The sequence below is a fragment of the Acartia tonsa genome, chromosome 15 (assembly GCF_053477335.1).
Source record: "Acartia tonsa isolate MP-2025a chromosome 15, ASM5347733v1, whole genome shotgun sequence".
Classification (NCBI taxonomy): Eukaryota; Metazoa; Arthropoda; class Copepoda; order Calanoida; family Acartiidae; genus Acartia; species Acartia tonsa.
In genome coordinates, this window is record NC_137274.1 from 21,622,146 (window position 1) to 21,641,037 (window position 18,892).

Sequence of the window (18,892 nt, forward strand, 5' to 3'; positions counted from 1 at the left end):
GTGAATTTGTCTGTACCGAAAAATCATTTACAACACAGTCGCCCGGATAAAGTATGAAAAAAGATTATTAAAAGAAACTAGTGGCTACGCCCCTAGAAACCTCTAGGGGCACTTAAGGTTGGAAGGGGAAAAATCTACATCTTCCCATTTTCAATTTCAGTTTCAGAAGAGTAAAAATATTTTTTGGGGGAGGGGGTGAAGACACCCTGCACAAAAATAGTTTAAAACCTTTCTAGGACCTATAAGAAGCTTCACTTTAAAGGAGAACAATATCGGTTTAGCGGTTATCCTTCGGGACAGACAAAAAACGCTTACTACTTTATATAACAGGATATCTTACTTTGCTTCTCCTTCCATAACAGAGGCTTGTCCGACCTTCTGGTCATCATTTTGTGCCGCCGGACATTTCTCGGATTGCTCCCTGAATTAAGCAATCATATTATTATTAAATAGTAAACTTTTTATGGTCCACATTTACCACTCCCACCTTACCCCTAGAGGCATACTTGCTATAGTTTTGTAATATATAAAGGTGAATTTGTCTGTACCGAAAAATCATTTACAACACAGTCGCCCGGATAAAGTATGAAAAAAGATTATTAAAAGAAACTAGTGGCTACGCCCCTAGAAACCTCTAGGGGCACTTAAGGTTGGAAGGGGAAAAATCAACATCTTCCCATTTTCAATTTCAGTTTCAGAAGAGTAAAAATATTTTTTGGGGAAGGGGGTGAAGACACCCTGCACAAAAATAGTTTAAAACCTTTCCAGGACCTATAAGAAGCTTCACTTTAAAGGAGTACAATATCGGTTTAGCGGTTATCCTTCGGGACAAACAAAAAACGCTTACTACTTTATATAATAGGATATCTTACTTTGCTTCTCCTTCCATAACAGAGGCTTGTCCGACCTTCTGGTCATCCTTTTGTGCCGCCGGACATCTCTTGGATTGCTCCCTGAATTAAGCAATCATATTATAATTAAATAGTAAATTTTTTTTTTGGTCCACATTTACCCCTCCCACCTTACCCCTAGAGGCATACTTGCTAGTTTTGTAATATATAAAGGTGAATTTGTCTGTACCGAAAAATCATTTACAACACAGTCGCCCGGATTAAATACCAAAAAAAGAAGTGAAAAAAATTTCTTACTTTGTTTGTGTTTCCAAACAAGCGATCTCCTCTTCCAAAGAAGCAATTTTTTGCTTTGCTGCCCTAAGGTCTTGTTTTATTTTCTGCATTGTCTCCCATCCATCGTCGTCCCTGAAAAATAAAAAAAAATAATACTAAAGTAACAGGATGTCCGTGTTTATGTACCGAAGGATCTCGATAACCACTGAACAGATCGGGTTCTTCTCATAGGTACCGGCAAGGGAAGGGAGTGGCAAAAGAAACTTTAAGAGATATACTTCATATTAGAGGGTTTAGCGTAGCTGCTAATTTGAAATATCAGGGGTGTATATCCTATATGGGATCCCCTGTTCAGGTGGTGGGGGGAAAATAACTAAAATATGTGTGGTAGGACCAAAAATTTTAGTTCTTTCAATATTTCTCCATTTCCGTCCCTACTTGGTGAGATAAAAATAGGTGGGAAAAAAATACAAAATTTTGTACCACGGGAATAAAATAAATCTTGTGCGTAATGTACACCCCTGAATGAAACTATAATTATTCGCCATAACAATAATGTTTATCCTACTCTTTTCAATCCGGCTACTACCACCTTCCGAACAGAAATAGAATGGTAACAAAAATAAATAAACTTACGTAGTGCAATCCAAAGTTAGGTTCAAATCTTCTGTATCAGACGATTTAGGAGGGGTATCAGGCAGGTCATCCAGCTTAGCAGGCAGCTCAGGCTCAGACACACTCATTTCGTTCTTCTGTTTTTCGCTATCACTGAAATATATAAATATATATTATATATCCCAGGTAATCGGACCTTTGCCCAAAGAAGTAATTACCAAAAAATATGTAATATGTATTTATGTAATTATGTTGTGATGGATTGTCGAATCCGATTCGATGAATGGTTACCAAAATATAGCTAGGGACGGACGGACGGACAGACAGACAGACAGACATCATTCTACTTCGTTTTATACATATTAAAATATTACTCACCCACTTGTGGTTTCCGGCTTCTGTTCTTCGTGCTGTTCGTCTCTCTCTAAGTCGGCTGCTGCTGTGGCTGTCATGTCGGACATTCTATATTAAATTTGAAAAGAAACAAATTATCACTGGTATTAAATTTTCATTAATAAATGTCCAAAAAACTGACGTAGGGAATTTTAATATAATAGGGTGGCCAGCAAGATCACATATTGGTATATCTTATATTGTAAACAAGTATATAGACAAATTTAACATTTACAAAAAGTTTATACAAATTTGAAACGTTCTCTTTTTTAATTACAGCACATAAACATTACGCATTTTACCATGGAAATCTACCACCGTATTAATTAAAACATTCCCTACGATAACTGTCATATATATAATATTTTTATACAAAATTAAACAAATATATAAAATTAACAAAAGCTAGTTCTGAATACTTTTTTTCCTTAGTTTAGGGGGTAAACTACAACTGCTATATACTGAATTACAAAAAATGCGACAGATTATACAACAAAAAATTTTCAGTTTAAGCTCTTAACTTTAAGCTCATTAAACTTAATTGGTGGAAAGGGGTAGTTTCACAAAATGCATTTGAACTTAATTTTGTGAATTGCATATTTTTCTTTGTTAAGATGGTAAAAGTACGTGGTAGAAAATTTAACTTTCTTCAAATTTATGCCATATAAATAGAGTTTAAACACATTTAAACAGGTTCAAATATACGGTTCACTAAATTAACTTCAAATGCATTTTGGGAAAAGACTCCTTTCTAGATATTATAAAAAAAAATTGAAGATGAAACTTATGAAATCAAAAAAAATTACATATAAATATATATATACGTAAAGTCCTGGAATTATTGGGATTGACTGCGACCTATAATCAGGTCTTCGTCTTGTTCTTCGTCTTGTTCTTCGTCTTGTTCTTCGTCTTGTTCTTCGTTTTCAGACGAAAGTTCCGACGGATAATACTTGTCTCCATTCTGCCAGGGATGTATATTCTACATGGATCGGATGTATAATATTTTTTCCAAGTCTGCTCAGGGATGTATATTATATTTCATTAAATATAAATAGATGGAGGTAAGAAAAAAAGGTAATAATTAAGAAAACTGAAAACATTTGTAAATTTTAAAAATTTTTAGCCGTGGACAAACAATATTTCTTGTGCAGAATATACACCCCTTTCCCGAATCAGCTGTAATGTAGCTGCCAAAGATACCGTAATTGTTTATGTTTTGAGAACATTGTTGAGAACTTGCTCTCTGTGGTGGTCTGGAGCTTGATCTTTTCTTCTTCTCTAACTCATCATCTTCAGGCCTGTGTCCCTGTTCCCACAATCTTTGCTTCTTCATGTTGTCCTTTACTCGTTTGTTGGCATCTCTTCTTGTCCGAGCCTCACCACGCTGGCCGAAATCGGGCAAATGTGTATTTGTTCTGTTCAACATTTGCTGCAGCTTAATTTGGTTAGGTTGCTCACTGAGTTGACTATTACTACAACCTTGCTCTGGACTGAGTTGACTATAACTACAACCTGGTTCTGGGTTTACGTCTTCATCAGGATTTGATGTGCCTGCGCTTTCAGCATATTCCCGGCTTGAATTAATTTGTGCTCTGCTCGTGCTTGCTCTGCTCTGGTTTCTGTACAACACCGCATCAATTTGATTCGTTGATGGAAATGTTGTTTGTTTTCTGGGACGTTTAGGACCTTCTTTGGTAGGCTTTGGCTTTTGGGCCACTTTTGCTTTTGGCCTGCGTTCTTCTTCTTCTTCTTCACTACTACTACTACTGCCAGTTCCAGTGTCTGGGTCTGATTGATGACCTTCATCTGTATCATCACTCTCTGGTGCTTCTTCTTTGATGTCAGAAGGTAATTCACCTTCTTCTCCATCTTTTTTCCACTTTGCTTTTTCTCCTACAAAGAAATAAAAAATGTTAAAGCAAATGTACATAATTGTAGCTTCAATATTATTTCCATACCTATATGAACATTAGTTACTATTAATCAGATTCAAATGAAAACAAGCAATATTTTTTACCCTATATTAATATGCCAATCAAAGATAAAAGGGGGAATTTTGCATTGGCAGTTGCTTTATAGGGGTACAATATGGAACTGTGAAGAAACGGCGTCGCCACCGCCGATAACCGCCAATAAAAGCCCCAAAAAAGTGTCACTTTCGCCCCCCCCCCCCCCCATTTATTACATTAAGACCTGTAACTTACCGTCAATGTTGATGAGTTCTAAAATTTCCATTTGGTTGTATATAGAAACATTTGAGCCTACTGCAACAACCTCATAATGACCCGTGTGGTTGTGAATTATAATGGCAAGTTTGGGTAATATTATTCCACATGGATGTATCCGAATTTCCTTACTTGCATTGCCGTCATTCTTGCCCTCATTGTCCTCAACCTCCACAATTTCGTCACTCTGGTTTCCGTCATCTTCGTTATCCACCTCGAATGATGGTTCATTGTCCAGCTGTAAACTTTTCTTGGTTTTTGCTTCGGCTTCCAATGCGGTTTGCCTTCGCTCCCGGTTCTTTGGAATGATCGCCACATCATCTAAATAATTATTATAGTCATTATTTCAAATAGTATAAATGTTACCCAACCCCCCCCCCCCCCTCCAAGGAAATAGCTTAAAATCACCGCAGGACCAATACACAGAAGAGTAGAATCCGATCTCCAGGATACAATTAATACCATAAAAAACCTAGTTTTTACCACTTTTATGGTAAAATTTTACCAGCCTATACGATTTAAAAGGTGGTAAAATTTTACCGTAACCTCGATCGATTCAGTGGTTACTGAGATCTTAAGCTTCTGACGGCCGGACAGACATTAAGCTACTTAGTATTATAGATAGCGGCTGCGCCCATACAAATTTTAGCCTAAAACCCTGTCAGGGCCTGTACGAAGTTTCCCTTAAAACAAAATTAATCCACAGGGTTTTTATCTAAGACTACTTCTCAACTAAAATATTAATAAACTTAAATTTAGGTGATACAGTTCCTACGTTTTTCAAACTATAAATAACAATACCTTCGGCATCCTCATCATTCTCATCACTGCTGCTTTCCTCCACGACACTTGTTGCCTTTCCAGTCACCTGTCTCTCGTTACTGTTGCCTGTAAATAATTAATTTATACATTAATTTTATACGTTTCCAAACAAAAAGCAAGTACTGAAAACATTTTTTCCACCCCCCCACCCCCCCTACTTGGTTGAAAAAAAAATTTTAAAAGGAAATGTGTTGTAGGAGGGATAGAATAAATAAATCATAGAGTTCTTTAAATATTTTTCAATTTTCCCCCTACTTGGTGAAAAAAAACTAGGGGGGGGGGGGAAGAAAAATTTAAAAAAAATTAGTAGCAGAGGAAAAAAAATCTTGTGCAGTATATACACAATACGAGGAAAGATAAAACTTATAAATAATAATTAATGTTCAACAAATATGTACCTGTGATTGAATTATTTCGTCCATAAAATTCTTTCTGTCTTTGCAGTGGTGGAAAGTTTGGTGGTTGTTCATCATCTTGCATTGGGACTGTATCATCAAGATTTCCCACATTTTGGCCCTCATCGTCTGTTTCAGAAATAATTATCTTCTTCGACTTTTTCGAGCCCTTTCCATGCTTCTTCCTTTTGGAGCTTGTGATGTTTTTAAATACATTTACTTTGGGTTTATTATTGGACTGGCTGTTGACAATTGGATCTTCATATAACCTACGTGGCTTTACTGGGTGCTTTACTGGTTCTGGAGTTACTGCTGGATTCTCCGCGGGTGGTATGCGTAAGTCATTCCCAATCTGATCATCATTTGAATTCATTTCAACGTCGTCGCCTCCGTCATCAATTACAAGCTCCTCACCATTGTTGCTTTCTTCATCAGCAATGTTTTCCATACCATTTTCTTCAACAGCATTGCCTTCAGCTTCATTGTCTTCACCATCAGTGGATACATCAGCAGTGGAATCATCAGCAGTGGAATCATCAGCAGTGCAATCATCAGCAGTGGATTCATCAGCAGCATTCATCTTTCTATTTTTTGAAATTCTAGTTGCTTTCTCACTGGCATTGTGAATCTTTGTCTGTTCTTCACTCATTTCTGGTTTCAAATTGGTTGTGGCGTACGAATAATACATTACAGCTCTTTGTATAACCTTCTTATTACTATGGACTGTCTTGAAAAATTGCTTGGGGTTCTTTGCCATGTCTGCATAATTTTTGATCTGAAATGAATTTCTCGACCCGTCATTGTTTATTCTCAAATAAATCGGGTTCTTTCCTTGAACTTCGTGGGGTAAGCAACCCATTGAGTGGGCACCTAACATGTGGTAAAATTTCTTGTCTTCGGCTGTAACACCTGGTGTTGAAGTTGTGATTGTCTTCGGTTTAACACGCCGCTTAATTCTTTGTATCTCTGCAGGGGCCAGATAAAATTCACACATCTGTAAGGCTGATCGTTTCTGTGCCTTTTCCTTCTTGTCTTTCTTGTCTTTCTTGTCTTTCTTGTCTTTCTTGCCTTTCTTATTGCTTGTCTCCTTCCTTGGCTTGATTTCAAAAACCGGTTCATACTTGTAGTTTGGGGTTGACAATGCGCGTTCTTGTTTTCGCGTTACCATCCCTCGAAATAGCCTCCAGCAGACAGGATCCTCATTAGCAAGCATATAATCTTCGGCCCTCTTCTTATTTTCACAAAAACCAGTCGCGTCCTCTTTAAAAGTGTGTTCGAAATTGCGCAAGAACCTAGATAAAAAAAGGGTTTATATCAAAACAGTCTCAATATATAACATATAACATATATCAAGAAAAGATGAACTAAAAGTCTTGCCACATAAAAAAATACATGGTACAAAATTGAAATTCTTTGAAACATATGCCATAGAAATGTAGTTTAACAATTTAACAAGAATACAATATGCAGTTAACATTTCGTGAAACTACTTTTTTAACTAAAGAACATTGAAATGCATTTTGTAAAACTACCACTTTCACATTTAATAGACGCGGAATAGATGCGATAAATAATTGAATTACCTACAAGCTTGTATGTGGTTCCTCACTAGAAAAAGGTCGCTTGCAGACACATAGGTTCCTGTTCTCCACAAATTTGGTGGGATAGCTTCATGTAGGTACGTCTCGTTAAGCACTAACTTACAATGATCCAAGAAACGTTCCACTGAAATAATAATGAAATTTTCAATTAACTCTGCATAGGTACATGTTTATTATTGTACCAGGGGTGTATATTCTGCACAAGATTTATTTTCACAAATAAAATATATATATAAAAAGATTATTGTACATGGTCACCTGCTAGCAAGAATAGGAATGCCCCTTTTATTCGGTTTATTTCCCTTGCCCCCACCTCCCTTCTCCCTGTTTTAAACGTTTTCTCATCATGTCAAATTTACAAAATAATATTTACTTACCAGTTTCGTCATCAATAACTTCCGGAGCAGTCCAAAAGGCAGCTGTGATGCGGGCGTCAAAGGTGAACTGCTCGAACACGACATACAAAAAGGTTATGATGTCTCGGCATACTTTCAGTAAGGTTTGCCAGCCTATATCCACTTTCCGTGAGTCTTCGAAATTTTCGATGAAAAAGATAATTTCTTCTCTTCTCATATAACCATCTTTTTCCAAGGGGTCATGGTTCTTTATTCTTTCTCTGTAAAAATCTGGTGAGAAAATCTGGTCCACGACAACATCCTGATTCTCACTAGGCCCTTTATTCGCCTCCTCCTCATCAAGCTCATCCACATTGGTCAGTCTTCTTAGATCAGTCACCAAGGTTTCCACAATTTGGCCGGTTTTCTTCATTTCTGTTTTCAGGGTTTTAGTATTTTCAGCCATATCTCTTGATACACTGTCTTGCAGGTCTTTGATTTCATTCTTCACTAACTCATGGTTTGTGGACGTTTTGTTTACCAAGTTTCTGATGGACGCATTAATGGGCTCTAGTTGATTTTTCATTTGTGAGGTCAAGAAAGTACGTAGCTGCTGAAATTGGTTCTGAATTTGGTTCATAACGGCCCCGGTGAACAAATCCTTAAAATGAAACTTATTAAACCACATATTTTCAAGTCTTGGTATTTTAAAAACTACGTGGTAGAAAAGAAGACTATCCACAAACAAGAGCAAGTGATCCTAAGCATCTTCCATCATTTTTGGACTTTGACAAACAAAAAAACTTGGTAAAATTTGACCAACTTTTTGGTAAAAATTGACAAGGTAAATTTTTAGGCTAAGTCAAGATTTTTGGACTTTGACCAAAAAATCAACTTGGTAAAATTTGACCAACTTGTTTGTAAAAATTTACAAGGTAAATTTTTATTGGTCAATGTTTACCAAAAATTTAGTCAAATCTTACAAGTTATTTTTTCCAGGCTAAGTCGATATATATCCTAAATAATTGTAATTTGTATCCTCTGGATGACAAAATGAAATAAAAATAATACCTCGCTTTCTTCCATCTCACCAGAAGGGCCAGATGATCCCTGGGGTCGTGATGACTGGGACTGGGATCGTGATGATGTTGCAGGAGGAACTACAACTCTCGCGGTCCGTTGACTCGCGGAGTGGTGCCGTGCCCGTGGAGATGGAGGTGGGGTAATATTTATTGGCCTCATTGGAGATGTTGTGGTTCTATTGGTGTTCTAAAAATAATATAGATAATTATTGTAAAGCATTACTTACCGAGGATTATAGTTTTAAACAACACCGGCATTATCCTAATTTTTTTCTTCTATTTTTTAAAACTTTACCCTCCCCCCCCCCCCTCTCCCGACAAAATGACTGTGTTAGGTTAGGCTAGGTTAAGTTATATGGTTAGAGGGACCCAATTTGTTCAACGGTTAACGAGATTTGTTGGTACAAACCCACAAACAGACATCATGTTAGTAAGTTTAGTTTAACAACAAAACACCAACAAACCAAAAACCGATAACAATAAAACTTAAAACCCTACCTTTGCTGTTGTACCTTTGCCACCTCCAGTAGATTTGTTGCTTCCAGTTTTGGCACTTGGAGCTTTGGCACTTCCACCTTTGCCACCTCCAGTAGGCTTGTTGTTCTAAAACAAGAAATAATTGTTGTATTTACAATGCATAAAAAGATATTAGATAGCAGTGGCTACGCCCCTAGAATTTTAATTACTAATATCAAATGTTAAACACACTGTGGAAAATTAATAAATAATTATACTTGGTCAATAATCTTTTGTGGTCTGTTAAGCATGAACCGATAAGGTTTTCCTTTCGATCCGGTAACATGCGAATGTATAAGTTTTTTGAGCGAAGGGTAGCAGCAATTTGTACAATAGTAAATTAGGCCTTAAATATAATTTTTACCTTTACAGAACTAGCACTCTTTCCAGTCCTCGTCATTTTGGGATCTAGCTTGATCAATTGGAAGTCGAAATTACGCTGTTGGATCCAGGTCGTTGGCATGGGCAATTTGCATAGTTTTAAATCTGAAATGTGTAGACAGAAATTAAAATTTTATGTAAAATTAAATTAAATTGCAAACATGTACTCTTTCAAATTACAGACTAGACTTATAACACTTTAACTTCATACCCATCGATGGCCAAAAAGGTAGGGTTTTGCTAAATTTAGTTGAAATGCCTTTTTTAAAATTAGCTATAAAAAATAATTTTAATGAAAAAAATATTTTAAAGTACATTTCACATAAATTCCAAATAAAGAGGGAAGGGCCTTCAGTTGAATTTTACAACATTTTACATACATATTATAACAAAAGGGGGGGGGGGGGGGGGGAAAGTGACACTTTTTGAAACCAAAACTAAAAGTCAAAGGAACTGAACTAAAGAAACAGTTACAGATCTGTCATTTTGCATGGCAGTTGTTTTATAAGGGTACAATATGGAACTTTTAGTTTTGGTTTCAAAAAGTGTCATTTCCCCCCCCCCCCCTTCTCTGCTTTCAATGTACAAAATTAAATTCCGATAGGAATTACGATGGAGACATCTTGATGCAACAGGTGTACGGAGATATGTGCTACTCTGTACTTCAGTAGGTTGGAGGCTAGTTGTGTTGGAGGATGGCTATAGTCTTCGGGATCGTCAGTCTTGCCTACTCCTAATACCAGGGGTGTATATTTTCAGTGTTTAAAACCATAAAACTTAATTCATATTTCCTAGACCCCCCCTTTACCACACTCTCCTCCTGGCATGATAAGAGAATTACAAATAAATTGTGGTAGGTTAAAAAGGAATTAGATGAAATGTATAGTTCATGAAATATTTCTATACAACAATTAATCATGTGCAAAATATACACCCCTACCTATTATTCTGGAATCTTCAGGAAAGGTGTATGCCGGAAAAAATGTCCTCACTTTGTGGACCAACCATACTGTTTTATCACGACGGCAGTCTGGGACAAAGTAGAGGTCTTGGCAGTCTGTATAGAATTGATTACTTTCGAACTTTCGTTTGTTGGCATTCCTTTTTCCCCTGACAGCCAGCTTTTCATTTATGTACGGTTTCACTGTGTGAAATATCAACAATCTAAATATGTCATTTATGTCATTAATGGCTGTTAAACGGAAAGGTATGTTGCTGGTGAAATCGTTATAGCTTAAGTGTTTGATCAGCAATACACGGAAAGAAAGTTATGTTACATTTTTAAAAATTACATTAAAATTTGTAAAGAGTGGGGGGGGGGGGGAGAAGTGACACTTCTTGAAACCAAAACTAAAAGTCAAAGGAACTCAACTAAAAAAAAATAGTATTACCTGTTTGAAACCTCTTTAAGGCCAAAATTATATCCTCGGATGTAAGTTGATATCACATGATTGGCACTTTCGAAAGCATAACAACTGAACGCCATGGATGGTCCAAATCGGCGGACATGTTCCGGCATATGGTAAAGCATGTGAGTATTGTAACTCAAGCACGATTCGCCGTACATCTCCGCCAATTTTGAGTTCAGGACCATTATCATGGTCTTGAGCTCAGCCACACGTTCAGTTGTTATATGCTCTTCGAGACTGCGCAATATGTGGAATAAAAACTTGCATATCAGACGTTGTTCATCTTTAAGATTTGCCAACTGGAAAAAAAAAACATTGTAATAATTTAAGGGAAAACTAGCTCTTTCGCCCCTAGCCTCTAGGGGCTTCGCCCTATATACTTATTGGAAGTCCACCCTCCTCAATAGAAATATATATATAATATAGCACACGTGCGCAAATTTAAAAAGAATGTTATTGCTATACAATATAATGAAACTGAAATAAGCTTTAAATTCTAAAAAGATTATAATATGGTAAAAACCTACCTCTGCATAAAATATCATATGGTAAAAGCCCAGTACTTTGAATTCAGAACTTTTCAAATTGAGGGCTAGCTTCTTCTCTGTCAGGCGCATGATGGACGTACGGGGAACGCGATCAAAATCGCCAACAAGCTTCAATTGATCGTTGATTTCATCTATAATTGGAGTTACTGCAGTTCATGGTAAAATATGGGTGATAAGGAGAAAATTTTCAAAATTTAAGTTCTTTAAACTTTTCAAACTAACACTCTTTTAAGCGGCATAACAAGGCGTACAAATAATGTGTAATAGACATAAATCTAAAAATGCAGAATTTTATCGCAGTGCCGAGAAATGCGCGAAGAAAACACCTATTTTACGCGTCATTTCTTTAGTCAAATGCAGTACATCCCTGTAATTCTCTCCATTTGAACTAAGTCTTCTTCTTCCAATTCTGGATAACTATTACGTCCTTTCTTCAGGTACGTCATCACTTTCTTTACATAGCCCAGGTGCAACGCGTGCATCGGATCACTGGGGGTATCTTGTATTAAATCCAAGCTCGGGTCAAGCTCAGAAAAACTGGTTTTCATGTTCTGATTATTTTCCTCTAACTTGCGGAATTTCTCGTCAGACCTCGGCGTACCCATATTTTGACTGTCACTGGGGTAAAATACATTCATTGATTCGAACAATACCAAGTTCTTTTGACGGAGATAAGTCTGTGAAAAAGCCATCCCTGGAAGGTCACAGTGTGGGCATCCATTTTTTGATCCATGGCCAAGAATGCCGAATACATCGGCTCTCGCAACGGCATCGTGGATGATGGTTCTACATTGAAAGGTATGTCCAGGTAATCCTTCTTGAATTAGTTTGTTGATGAATCGGGTAACATTATCCAGAAAGTTGTAACTGTAGGGACGCCTCCTCGTCTTCTCAAATATGCTGACTGGCAATATAACACTGAAATCCTTGTTGAAGAATAACCTGAAATAATAAAGAAGAATTAATAATAATAGCATTTAATACCTTAGACTTAAAATTGTAGTCACTGATTTATAAAACGTAAAGGCTGGTAAAATTTTACCGTAAAAGTGGTAAAAACTAGGTTTACTTATGGTATTAATTAAGTCCTGGTATACAGTAAGACAGATTTTTATATATGTATGCAATAGAAAAAAGTATCAATTGTAAACTTAGTTTTCTTTCTTATTTGTTTATTGAATGGTTTCCTAAACTTTGGCTTTAAAAATCTGGGCTGTCAATTGATGTAAAACAAATATTTTGATATCCTTTGAAATATAGGCTGCCAATCCTAAAAAATATTTTTTCGAGGGTCATGCTGTATATGAAAAGAACTTTATCCCAACCCAACCCTTTCAAATCCACAATATATTAATTACTTACCTAATCCAGACAGTATAATAGGAGATATGAGATCCCTGAGCTGCTTTCACTCCGTCGCCCGAGATGTCAAAAGTTATATGATCATCAACGGCCTGTTGTCCATTCAACCGTTTAAAGTCTGTGATGGCGTCTTGGAGGATCTCATAGGTAGGGAATCTGGAAAAAGAAATATATTTTTAACTAATAATAGCTTATAATATTGTTCTCAAGTTGTCGCAGGAAGCAATATACCAAAGAATGATCAAACTGATAATTAGAACACTTGAAAGTTTGTTGTTAAAAAAGGAGAAAAATCGACATGTTTAAAATGGACGTACGGAAATTCTGGTAATGATTATAGAAATGCTACGCTTTCTAAATCGTATATAAACATACCTGCACTCAATCAGTGAACCAGGAGCATTTGTAGGATTATATTTGTTTTCTTTGATTTCAACTTTGTATTTGGGTTTGAATAATGTATTATATGACGGAAATTTGAAAATACACGAGCGTTTCAGAATTGCCAGGATGATTCTAACTTTGTTGTGAGAGATGGGGTTGTCTAGAACACAAACGCTTCTGAAATCATTAACAATTTCTTTCTCAAGTTCTGTAAGATGTTTGAAGGGATCCCCGTCATGATCGCCATCAGGTTCGCCATCAGGTTCGTCATCAGGGTCATCGTCATCATCTGGGTCAAAATCATCTTCAGGTATATCAAACAATTCGACGTGTTCCCAGTCCTCGGCATCTTGAATGCTGTCATTGTCTGCATCATTATTATCGTTGGTATTATTGTTGTTAATATTGTCTACAACAATATTAATGTAGTTTGTTTCTTCAGGATTGTTATTTAATCGCTCCAAAACTTGGTTTGCGTAGCATTGATAACATATACTTTCGGTTTCCTTTGTGAAGTTGGTATTGCAGCCTGTACAAACTTTACCTAAAAAAATACGATGTTAAACATGGTGTTTTATAGTTATAAACCTTCCCGGGACCTATGTGAAGGTACCCTGTAAAGGAGAACCCAATCGGTTCAGCGGTTAGCAAGATCCTTTTGAACAGACACACAGACATCCTGTTACTTTAGTATAAGGATAATGCCGTAAAGAAAAACTAGTCAAATTAGAAAGTTAAAAAATTAAAAATTCCAGAAAAAGTAGATAAATGTAGAGAGTGGGTGAAGGTGGGTTAGGTTAAGGGATCCCATGTAGAATATACACCCCTGGAACAAGGATATCTTGAGACAAACTTAACTAACGTTTGATCAAACCAATTGTTTGAAATTTAGATTGAAAGGAAAATAAAAAACAAAAATTGGGAGACAATGTTTGTGGGAATTTGGACAAACAAACAACAAACAGACAGACCGACATCGTTCTACTTTATATTACAGATATTGTAGGTTACCTTTTGACGATGCAGTTTCGTTCTCATATTCCACATCCATCAAATCATCCTGCTGTTCTTCTTCTAGTAATGGCTGACTGTCTTCACTTTGTGGAGGTTTCTTGCGCCATTTTCTGTTTCTCGTTGCATTACAGAAGAGTTTTCTTAAGGACCTCAGTTTATGCTGCAACTGGAAAAAGATTACATAATTAGTGAATTACTTATTTAAAATAATATAGGGGAGTTGTTATGGATCGTTATTTGGGCAAGCTACACGTGTCAATTGATTACAGTACATATGACTATACTGGTGTAAGAGCAAGCATGTTTATAGTGCGCTGACTGCAAGTGAAAAATAGAAATTAAAGTCGAGCATAGATTATACTTTAAGTACAGTAATGAAAAGTAAGGTCTCATCTTAAATATGTAGAAATAATTAGTTGTAAAAAGTCACCTGTACATTTTTCGTCTTATCTCCACTTCTTATACGCTTCAGTAGAGCTTTAGAGAGTGTACCAATCAAATTGTCTCCCATTGCAATAACGTCTAACAGGGGTGTATAGGTAACTCCTGAAATAAGAAGTATATGTTATAATCAGGGATGTATATTCTGCATGGGATCCCCTGCTCAGGGGGGGGGGGGGTGGAAATAAAAAATAAGTGGTTGGAGGAAAAAAAAATGTAAAAATTAAGAAAACTGAAAACATTTTTTCCATTTCCCCCCCCCCCCCTCCTTGGTGAAAAAAAACTAAAGAAATGTGTGGTAGGAGGGATAAAATAAATGAAGTATAGAGTTCTTTAAATATTTTTCTATTTCCCCCCCTACTTTTTCAGAAAAATCTAGGGGGGAAAAAAAATAAAAAAATTTGTAGCAGGGGAAAAAAAATAAATCTTGTGCAGAATATACACCCCTGGTTATAATAATAAGGTTATTACTTGTTTACATATAACGAAAGAAGGAGAAAGTAAAAAAGGGGGGGGGGGGAGTGACACTTTTTGAAACCAAAATTAAATGTCAAAGGAACTCACAAAATAAAGAGTTAGAGTTACAAACAAGAAAATACCCTTATTTATTCTTTGATTGTCTATAAAATTAATTAAACTTACCTATCAAAATTGTGATCCAATTATACATACGTCATCCAGCGTTGGTCTGACATTTTTTTACTTTGAAAAAAATAACTATATACAATATATACATAAAATTTTGTTTGTTCCAGTCCTGACCTGGATAATACCTATATAAATTTCCTGCCTTCCCTGAAAAGCCGACGAACGCATATATAATCGAGCCCCACTGGTCGTGACTTTTGCAGAATTCTGCAGTTGCATGGAGTTTTATTATAACAACAATGTTGAACCCAGAAAATTTGTTAATTTGCTATAAAATAAATAATAATAAATAATAAAAAACAACATAACAAAAATATCAAAAAACAAAAACAAAAAATAAAACATATCAATTAAGATCTCCTAGAGAGCTATAGCCAGAAGCTTAAAAAACTGTACACGTGCATACGTAATCGTCGGCTTTAGGGGTAAATAATGTTTATTAATGTTTATATGCAGGAAATTATATATCTGCACGACCAGTGGGGCTCGATCACTGTCACCATGGGTACTTAATTATAAAATATATGGGCGCTGCAATCAAAGAGAGGTTAACGTAAATGTTCTGAAAGAACAAATTGATGTTATCCTCTTAGGAAATACCCCCCCCCCCTAGAAAAACGGCCCCTGGCCTCTACCTAGCCGTATAACTTAACCTAGCCTAACCTAACCCAGCAATTTAGTTTGGGGGGGGGGGGATGGGGAGTTAAATAATACAAACAAAATTTTCTAAGAGGATAACGCCACAAATTACAATTAAAATTCGCTTTCAGCATGGATATCCGGAGGCTGGATGAAATCGCCGGCGGCGAGCTCGGCTTCTCCTAGCTTCTCCTTTCTCTTCCCTGAAAGGAAAGAACATTGAATTAAAAATGAGAAAACTAAAGCGTTTTTTAATGAAGAAACTCAAAGAATTCTGAAACATTTTTTGGTTAAAAACAATTTTTTCCCCTGCTACAAAAGACAACTAGCCATGAACAAGAGCATGTGATTTGAAGCAACTTCCATCATTGATCCACTTATTTCTTTTTTCCCCCTCCCCTCCCCCCCCCCCCCGGAGCAGAATATACACCCCTGCAATAATTTCGTAGTTTTTACCTTGTTACTCTGGGTTTTATTTAGAAAAAAGGGCTGACGTTGGTGAGGAAAGGTGCACAGTCGGCTTCATGGTCAATGACACGTCTCTCGGTATCATCCAGGCGGGGTCTCTCGTTCTCGTAGAGATTCTCGGGCATAGGTTCAATCTTCTTTAAGTGTGTCTCTACCCAACCGTGATGGTATAAGAGTTTTACTATTTCAACAGCGTCATCAATGCCACATGATTCTTCTTGAACTCGAATATTTAGCTTGGAGAAGAGTCTCAACATCCTAACCATGAGGGCGTCCCATCTGTCATGCAGCTCGTGGTATTGGTATGGATCCATCCTAATTTGAGGAATGATTATTTTGTTTGTCTTGTTTATTTTTGGGAGGGGTGTGATTAATGTTTTTTAACTTTCCGGTATTTTATTTGTCCTTAAACAAGGGGGGGGGGGAGAAGGCCTGGAGCTCCGGAACCTGGAGGCCTATCCAAAAAATATTAAAACTTGGGAAAATTCATCATATAAGAATGATTTTATCCCTAATAACCTATACTCTCAGTCCAAAGATAAAGCCTATACTCCCTGTTTACGCAAATGTGTCAAAACTTCCCCCCCCCCCCCCCCTATTTATTTAGAACAAATTTTGTAGCAGGAGAAAAAAAATAAATCTTATACAGCTAATATACACCCATACCTGTTATTATGATGTACGCGTACCCAGGTGATTAACTTGAATAGCCTGTTATTCAGAACTATCTGAAAAGGTAGAATATTTAAGAAATAAAAAATTACAAAATAAAAATAGCTCGTATTCATTCGAATCCGGTGGATAGGAACAGGTGTTCTCATTCATACGCCAAAAAACTAGGTAACTAGCATATCGTATTATATGCATGGTTTTCTACGAATATAAAAATCTAAAAGCATAAGATTAAAAACAGTTATTTTTAGCCAGTGCCTCCGGCACCTCTGGGCCAAAAAAGTAGTTTCATTCTTATAATTGTACTCCTATATTTGCGACAATCCGTTTATACTACGGTGCAAGACATATATTTATTAATTTTACATTTAAAAAAGTCCTGTATATTACGTAAGCTAAAAAGAGTCCCAAAAATGGGAGAAAAAACGAATACGAAGAATATTTTAGAAAGAATTTTCAATAATTAATGATAAAATTTGAATTATAAAACAGAATGATACATATTAACGTCTTAATTCACTGTAATTTCACTAAAAATGATTACTAAAATACAAAAATGCACCGTAGTCATATAGTCCAGTTGAATTATTGCGCCGATGGAAAGTTACGGTTGCCAACATACAGATTGAATAGGTGGCAAAACACTTTGCAAGACAGTTATATTTTTAATCGTAAAATTGCAACGAATAATAACATTTCATGAATTATATAAGTTATGCAGTTTTAATTAATTAACCGGTAAAATATTAAAATGATATTATATACATAAGGTGTTTTTTAAAGTTTGGCAACTTTGTCCAGCACGTTGATTTTATCATCTGAAAACAGGGTTACGAAAGTTAAATAAATGTAAATTTTTTTTAATGTGAATGTAATATATTTTTGGCAATGACTTAAATGAAATATCATCGATAAAATATAAAAAAATATATTGCAATGGATATAAAAGAAATATTTTTCAATATAAAGTTGTATACCTGTACAGAGCATGTGCATGAATGCCGCTATACCGATTGAAAACTATTGTAAACAATGAGTGTTATAGTTCAAGTCTCTTAGAGAAAATACGTGTTATATCCAAGTATGATTGACAGGAGATGGTCCATGTCACAAGATTTATATGAATGTCAGTTAAGAACTCCTAGAGAGCTATATATTCAGAAGTTTAAAAAAGTACCTTGCTATACTGGCATGATACTTGATGTTATGTCTACCAGTCTTGGCTGTTAGTGTTGATATATGGACCCTGCAATCAAAGAGATGATAGTCAGATGTTTAAAAAAGTACGTGTCCACCTTCAGTCTTGGCTGTTAGTATATGGACCCTGCAATCAAAGAGTGGTTTGCGTAAAAGTAAGTGTTTAAATAATTTTAATATAAAAACATTAATAATATAGGACCTTGAGCGTACGGTTTTAGGCTGCCTTCGATTAACGGTTTAAGTTTTACTAGCGGCTATGCCCCTTAGAAGCCTCTAGGGGCACTTAAAGTAGGAAGAGAAAAGTCGAGGCCTCATCCTATTTTTAATTTGAGTTTCAGCTATAGATTAAAATAAATAAAAAGCTTCGTTGTAAAAGAGAACAATATTAATATATATAATAGGATAATTGTTTTAAGCCTTTTTTAAACCTTTTTGATTTGATCTAAGAAACACTTTTTATCCTATTCTTAATATTAAATAATCCGGGTTTAATATATATGAATGTAAGAAATATTAATAAATTATATTTAAATTGAATATTGTTTTTCAGGTTCAGCAACACTGATTCATCAGAAATAACTATTTGGGCGCTGCAATTAAAGAAGGGCTCAC

The 18,892-nt window shown here is 35.9% G+C and overlaps 5 protein-coding genes across 6 annotated transcripts; all 5 read right to left on the reverse strand.

The window, feature by feature from the left end:
* Nucleotides 1-247: 247 nt before the first annotated feature.
* Nucleotides 248-3,196, reverse strand: LOC145307561 (uncharacterized). Its single transcript, XM_080150016.1, has 4 exons — nt 2,121-3,196; nt 1,764-1,895; nt 1,149-1,259; nt 248-953 (listed from the first exon to the last, which is right to left on the reverse strand). The coding sequence occupies exons 1-4, from the start codon at nt 2,201-2,203 to the stop codon at nt 869-871; spliced, it is 411 nt and encodes a 136-aa protein (XP_080006142.1). The 5' UTR covers nt 2,204-3,196; the 3' UTR covers nt 248-868.
* Nucleotides 3,197-4,314: 1,118 nt separating this feature from the next.
* LOC145307562 (uncharacterized) lies at nt 4,315-6,793 on the reverse strand. The gene is made up of 3 exons (XM_080150017.1): nt 5,584-6,793; nt 5,165-5,251; nt 4,315-4,684 (listed from the first exon to the last, which is right to left on the reverse strand). The coding sequence occupies exons 1-3, from the start codon at nt 6,791-6,793 to the stop codon at nt 4,320-4,322; spliced, it is 1,662 nt and encodes a 553-aa protein (XP_080006143.1). The 3' UTR covers nt 4,315-4,319.
* Nucleotides 6,794-7,533: 740 nt separating this feature from the next.
* On the reverse strand, nt 7,534-8,852 carry LOC145307563 (uncharacterized). The gene is made up of 2 exons (XM_080150018.1): nt 8,588-8,852; nt 7,534-8,177 (listed from the first exon to the last, which is right to left on the reverse strand). Exons 1-2 carry the CDS (start codon nt 8,756-8,758, stop codon nt 7,551-7,553), a joined length of 798 nt encoding a protein of 265 aa, XP_080006144.1. The 5' UTR covers nt 8,759-8,852; the 3' UTR covers nt 7,534-7,550.
* A 1,065-nt stretch (nt 8,853-9,917) lies between these two features.
* Nucleotides 9,918-12,065, reverse strand: LOC145307564 (uncharacterized). The gene is made up of 3 exons (XM_080150019.1): nt 10,887-12,065; nt 10,436-10,659; nt 9,918-10,228 (listed from the first exon to the last, which is right to left on the reverse strand). Exons 1-3 carry the CDS (start codon nt 11,093-11,095, stop codon nt 10,086-10,088), a joined length of 576 nt encoding a protein of 191 aa, XP_080006145.1. The 5' UTR covers nt 11,096-12,065; the 3' UTR covers nt 9,918-10,085.
* A 3,931-nt stretch (nt 12,066-15,996) lies between these two features.
* Nucleotides 15,997-18,557, reverse strand: LOC145307565 (uncharacterized). 2 transcript variants are annotated; one of them, XM_080150021.1, is made up of 3 exons: nt 18,258-18,557; nt 17,075-17,136; nt 15,997-16,723 (listed from the first exon to the last, which is right to left on the reverse strand). In XM_080150021.1, exon 3 carries the CDS (start codon nt 16,720-16,722, stop codon nt 16,417-16,419), a length of 306 nt encoding a protein of 101 aa, XP_080006147.1. In that variant the 5' UTR covers nt 16,723; nt 17,075-17,136; nt 18,258-18,557; the 3' UTR covers nt 15,997-16,416. The 2 variants fall into 2 exon arrangements, with proteins under 2 accessions (XP_080006147.1, XP_080006146.1); XM_080150020.1 differs by lacking the exon at nt 18,258-18,557 and having other exon boundaries at nt 15,997-16,143; nt 16,397-16,723; nt 17,075-18,019.
* Between the last annotated feature and the right edge of the window lie 335 nt (nt 18,558-18,892).

What these genes read in the sequence shown, in the direction of transcription:
- LOC145307564 (XM_080150019.1), bottom strand. Translation starts at nt 11,095, where the DNA reads ATGATAATGGTCCTGAACTCAAAATTGGCGGAGATGTACGGCGAATCG. An exon ending in CTTAAAGAGGTTTCAAACAG is followed by an intron (nt 10,660 to 10,886) that starts GTAATACTATTT and finishes TGACATATTTAG; the next exon opens with ATTGTTGATATTTCACACAG. An exon ending in TGAAGATTCCAGAATAATAG is followed by an intron (nt 10,229 to 10,435) that starts GTAGGGGTGTAT and finishes CCCTGGTATTAG; the next exon opens with GAGTAGGCAAGACTGACGAT.
- LOC145307562 (XM_080150017.1), bottom strand. Translation starts at nt 6,793, where the DNA reads ATGCTTGCTAATGAGGATCCTGTCTGCTGGAGGCTATTTCGAGGGATG. An exon ending in ACGAAATAATTCAATCACAG is followed by an intron (nt 5,252 to 5,583) that starts GTACATATTTGT and finishes AATTATTTACAG; the next exon opens with GCAACAGTAACGAGAGACAG. An exon ending in GAATGATGAGGATGCCGAAG is followed by an intron (nt 4,685 to 5,164) that starts GTATTGTTATTT and finishes ATAATTATTTAG; the next exon opens with ATGATGTGGCGATCATTCCA.
- LOC145307563 (XM_080150018.1), bottom strand. Translation starts at nt 8,758, where the DNA reads ATGAGGCCAATAAATATTACCCCACCTCCATCTCCACGGGCACGGCAC. An exon ending in GTGAGATGGAAGAAAGCGAG is followed by an intron (nt 8,178 to 8,587) that starts GTATTATTTTTA and finishes TTTCATTTTAAG; the next exon opens with GATTTGTTCACCGGGGCCGT.
- LOC145307565 (XM_080150020.1), bottom strand. Translation starts at nt 17,229, where the DNA reads ATGAGAACACCTGTTCCTATCCACCGGATTCGAATGAATACGAGCTAT. An exon ending in CGCGTACATCATAATAACAG is followed by an intron (nt 16,724 to 17,074) that starts GTATGGGTGTAT and finishes TCCTCAAATTAG; the next exon opens with GATGGATCCATACCAATACC.
- LOC145307561 (XM_080150016.1), bottom strand. Translation starts at nt 2,203, where the DNA reads ATGTCCGACATGACAGCCACAGCAGCAGCCGACTTAGAGAGAGACGAA. An exon ending in AAGCCGGAAACCACAAGTGG is followed by an intron (nt 1,896 to 2,120) that starts GTGAGTAATATT and finishes TATATATTTCAG; the next exon opens with TGATAGCGAAAAACAGAAGA. An exon ending in TGTTTGGAAACACAAACAAA is followed by an intron (nt 954 to 1,148) that starts GTAAGAAATTTT and finishes TGCTTAATTCAG; the next exon opens with GGAGCAATCCAAGAGATGTC.